The sequence below is a fragment of the Scyliorhinus canicula genome, chromosome 3 (genome assembly GCF_902713615.1).
Source record: "Scyliorhinus canicula chromosome 3, sScyCan1.1, whole genome shotgun sequence".
Classification (NCBI taxonomy): domain Eukaryota; kingdom Metazoa; phylum Chordata; class Chondrichthyes; order Carcharhiniformes; family Scyliorhinidae; genus Scyliorhinus; species Scyliorhinus canicula.
Window position 1 is genome coordinate 131664159 of NC_052148.1, and position 4847 is coordinate 131669005.

At 41.7% G+C, this 4847-nt stretch overlaps 1 protein-coding gene across 1 annotated transcript; it reads left to right on the top strand.

The window, feature by feature from the left end:
* Window positions 1–1284: 1284 nt before the first annotated feature.
* On the top strand, window positions 1285–3920 carry phox2bb (paired like homeobox 2Bb). Its single transcript, XM_038793037.1, has 3 exons — window positions 1285–1677; window positions 2539–2726; window positions 3441–3920. The coding sequence occupies exons 1-3, from the start codon at window positions 1437–1439 to the stop codon at window positions 3918–3920; spliced, it is 909 nt and encodes a 302-aa protein (XP_038648965.1). The 5' UTR covers window positions 1285–1436.
* The last annotated feature ends 927 nt before the right edge of the window (window positions 3921–4847 follow it).

Consider the following 4847-nt stretch of genomic DNA (forward strand, 5'->3'; position numbering starts at 1 on the left):
GATAGAAATCAATGCGTGTTTCATATATTCTACATTTGGAATAATGTTCTTCAATTTCGCTTGGTATTTAACGCATAAAAGGCTCATTGATGTAATTACCCTAATTTTCTAATTGTTTAAAATCACATCAACTGTTGCCTTATATTAGAGTGTTTCTGTGTAAAATGCATACTTCACAGTTGAAGGATTAATTAGGAGGTAAAAAATATCCCGTGGAGTGTTGGATCAAATAAAATTGCACTTTTGATTCATGTTTTGAACCGAATCGATTGCATTTATTTTAACCTTGTAAATTACCCGCTAGTGTACGAGAAGAATATGTCCACGGACTTATTTCACAGGTTCCTCGCGTTTTACTGCAGCTCATGTTTGTTCAAACGACATGAAATGATTACTGGACAATTTTGTCAAGAAATTGTTCCTAAACTTAAATATTTCAGTGCAGTCTCATTTGTTGTCTTTCTGGTATTGCAAAGTATCAAAATATTTCCCCCACTGATTGCACGAAAGCGGCAGAATCTGCTAATGGCAATAAATCGGCAATGTTCGTGTTTTATGTTTATTATTTAATATGTCAACAGATTAAAGCGACGCGAATATATTATTTCTATTTTTAAAAATCAGCGCATCACAGAAAGATTTTTAAACTGGTTACCCTTGAATGCACAATATTTGTTCATCGCCTTTTGCCGTGTATTTCCCAGCCAGGTGTGTTTAAGAAAAAAAAACAATATGTTTGTTTCTCTTTCTGTGCTCGCTCCGTGCACGGTGTCAGCGTCCAGCCAATGTCCACCCGTGATAACATTTCACGCACAACAGGGAAGAGACTTGTTGTTAAATTGAGCGTGTAACATCATTACAAAAAAGGCGGACCATGACACCAGGCTTCCTCCCCGAAAAACAGAAAATATCTCAATTTGTGCCCGCGCTCTGATCGCTTCAAAAGCTTAAAAGCGCAGGAAAATTGGATCAGGGAGAATCGTCACCCAACTTTCATTATTTAAAAGTAGTCTGATTGAATTAAGGGCAGGGATATGGTTAGAGGGATGATGGAGGGGACTCTGTGCGTAATGGTGTGGTATTAAATTCTAATTAGAGATGCAGGAATCAATGATAGGGAGGTTGGCCAGCTCGGTCCCCCCTGTGCCAGCCCAATAGACTGATGAGTTATTGTCATGTAAAAGCGAAGGCAATAAGACCACCGCTTTGCTATTGTCCAAGTGGAAACAGCCAAGTTTATTATGAGGACTATATGCTCTAGAGACCTGAGGCAAGGCAGCTCATAGGAGGCATTTTGATAAAACTAAGCTCTCCTCTTAGAAAGAAGCCCAGTTGTATAGCAGGCTCTGTGCTGTGCACATCTACCCACCAAAGGCACCTTCTCTCTCTTTCTCTTTTCTCATTCTTTTTTTGGCCAGCTATCCAGAGCCTTTTCAATGTATAAAATGGAATATTCTTACCTCAATTCTTCTGCCTACGAGTCGTGTATGGCTGGTATGGACACGTCAAGCCTTGCTTCAGCTTATGCTGACTTCAGTTCTTGCAGCCAGGCGAGTGGATTCCAATATAATCCTATAAGGACCACATTCGGGGCCAGCTCGGGATGTCCATCTCTAACTCCAGGATCCTGCAGCCTTGGAACTCTTAGGGACCATCAGAGCAGTCCATACGCGGCAGGTAAGGACCTCTCGCAATCCTTTCCAAACAGTACCCCTTCTCCCCGCAACAAACATGTATATAGGAAGCTTGATTGCATTTGAAAATTGAAATGTGTTTAGTATTTACCAAACGAAATTTGCTTACACAAATGAAAGAATTTATCACGTTAGAAGCGATTGCAGGCAATGGATAATTCAGTTACAGGGTTACACTATACTAGTCACACCCGAACCGCCAACAAAATTATCTTAAGCTGCCAAAATGATAGGCATAATTTATTTACTTTGCGATGATACGTAAAGCTTAGAAAATCTGTCCTGGTGTAATTAAATAACCAAAGACTAAAGCTCATTACCAGAGTGTCTTTAAAGCAGAGTGGCTTGGACTTAATATGACGATCATTTTAAAACCTTAGGTAAACTTTAAGACACAAAACTTAGAAAAGGCAATTTCGAAACAATTTTTCACAAAAATAAATACACTTTAAGACAAATACAACAACATTAAAATGCGAATATAGCGGATTTTATTTCTAATTGCATATTTGCTTATATTTTGAGGGAAAATATTCTTTAATTTCTTCATTTTTTTCCACAGTATTCTGCGTTCTACTAATTACATATTAAATTAATCTCAGCTCTTGTCACACGCTTAACCACTTTTTAAATAGTTGGTTTCAATTCAGCGAATTTATGTCCGGATTGCGAGTTACCTCTTTTGCACCTATCTTGCGCTTAAGTACATTTCTCAATTCTACTTTTCCAGGAAGAGTTCATTGTGTTTTCCGCCTTTATTTTAAGGGTATTTTGCAAGCTATTTAAAAAAGAATATTGTACTGATTGCTGATCTTTCCTCTTGGTTCCCTTATTCCCCTGGCAGTCCCATACAAACTGTTCACGGATCACGGCGGCTTGAACGAGAAGAGGAAGCAGAGGCGGATACGGACCACTTTCACCAGCGCCCAGTTAAAGGAACTGGAGCGAGTGTTCGCCGAGACTCATTACCCGGACATTTACACACGAGAGGAGCTGGCTCTGAAGATAGATCTCACTGAGGCCAGAGTGCAGGTATTATTGGAACACTCATCTAGGACAGCAACATTTCCGATTAACACGAGCATTTTGGTCACCTTAATCTCGATAGTATCAGACAATAGATGGACATAACCTGGGAACGTGTTTAGACTCATGCATTTACTGTACATTCGGATAAAGCCTTCACCCTTGGTATGAATTAAGTAGCGAAATGGCCTTGTTAGAAGACAGTTATCGATACATATCTGTTTATCAGTGTATAAAATCATGTATTATTCGCATTCTGGTCATGTAAGTTACTGCAACATAGGATGGAAATCACATTAGAGAAATACTTCAATTTGAAGCCAATAACTGCGATAGTGGATGATTCAGGTACAATTCAGTATATTAGTGATATGTTCAGATAGATCGGCGCACACACGTGGATATATACAATCAATACAGAGCTCTAGGTATGTAGACTAATGCGAACCAAAAGTGAGCTGCTCAATTTGTGAAGCAGAAATGCAGCAGATCCTGGTTCACAACCAGCTCGCCCTGTCTTCCCGCAGCACCAGCAGATTCAACAGCATTTCCTCGCCAAGTTCCACCTTCGCCCTTTTCTTGTTTCTTTTTTTGGGAGGGGGAGCATTTTCCCATTTGTGGTCACGATTTAATGTTGGAATTTGACTCTATCTCTGCATTAGTGTTGAAGGTCTGTTTGAACGCCACACCCATCACTCTCTGCCCTCCCTCTTTCCCCAGGTTTGGTTCCAGAACCGGCGGGCTAAGTTCCGCAAGCAGGAGAGGGCGGCGGCGGCGGCGGCTGCAGCGGCCAAGAACAGCGGCTCGTCCAAGAAATCCGACCTGCGCTCCGAGGATGAAAACAAGGACTCGAAGCCGGCCGACCCTGACAGCACGGGTCCAGGCGGCTGCATGCCCGCCCCGGGCAACGGCGGCGGCGTGGCCGGCAACGGGGGAGCAGGAGGAGGGGGTGTCGGTGGAGGAGGAGTCGGAGGTGGTGGTCTGGGGGCCGGTGACTCCGCCAAGGCAGCGACAGCGGCGGCTGCAGCAGCGGCGGCGGCGGCGGCGGCTGCAGGGGTAGCGGGGACCGGCTGGGCGACGGGCCCGGGCGGGGTGAGCGCGGTGCCCGACTCAATAGGAGGCCCTTTCGCCAGTGTGCTGTCCTCTCTGCAGAGACCCAATGGAACCAAAACCACTTTAGTAAAGAGTAGCATGTTCTGAACCCCCCCCCCCCCCCCCCACCCCACTTCCAACACTGGGATTAGAAAAATGTAAAAAAAAAGAAAAAAAATCTTTTTGTGTGTCTTTCTACAGCAGTGTTCCGTGATTAAACTGTAAAAGTGTTATTCTCAGTATAAATTGTCTTCTTTAGGTGACCTTACGACTTTCCCCCCTTGTAATCCATATGGAGTGTGTTTATAGAGAATACAAAATTAAACAGATCATCACGGGTTGAGTTATTTTGTTTAGGTAAAAGGTGGATCATATAATAATAATAATGGTATATATTTTTGTTAAATGCATGTTGTCGTTTTTGTTTTGTTTTCTCTGTCCTGTTCCAAATTACGGTGAGCATAATCCTCATAAATTATGTTCAGGAGTTCAAAATTATTTATATGTGGTATAATGGATGCTTATATTTAAATAAGGGAAATATTTCTACGTGTGCATATAGTTTTCCAAGAGTGTACCGTTAACTTGATTGTTGATAATAAAATGCAAAGCCAAGGTTGGAATACGTTTGTGTTTTTTTTTGTTATTGAAGTTGTGGCGATATAATTTCGGAGCTGAGGGATAAAGTTAACCGAAAACAGGGTAGCGGCTGTGTGTGTTGTCAGCTTCAGGCTTACAGGAGAATGTCAATGTGAATTTCCTACATATTGTTTCCCTGCACAGAGTGAACATTATTCTAATATTCATCAACATCTGTTCGTCTTGTGTGAAGGAGCTCGGACACATTTTTAAGTGGAGTGGTTGGAATTGCAGCATTTTTGAACAAACTGTGAATGTATTCGTTTTCGCTATTTTTTAAATGTCATATTTGATGGAAATACCAGAGACGACGAAAGCAAAACTGTGAAATAATAAAAAAAAAAGACAAAACAGAACTGCTGGTTAAACTACATTTTGACTTTGTGTTGGCTACAT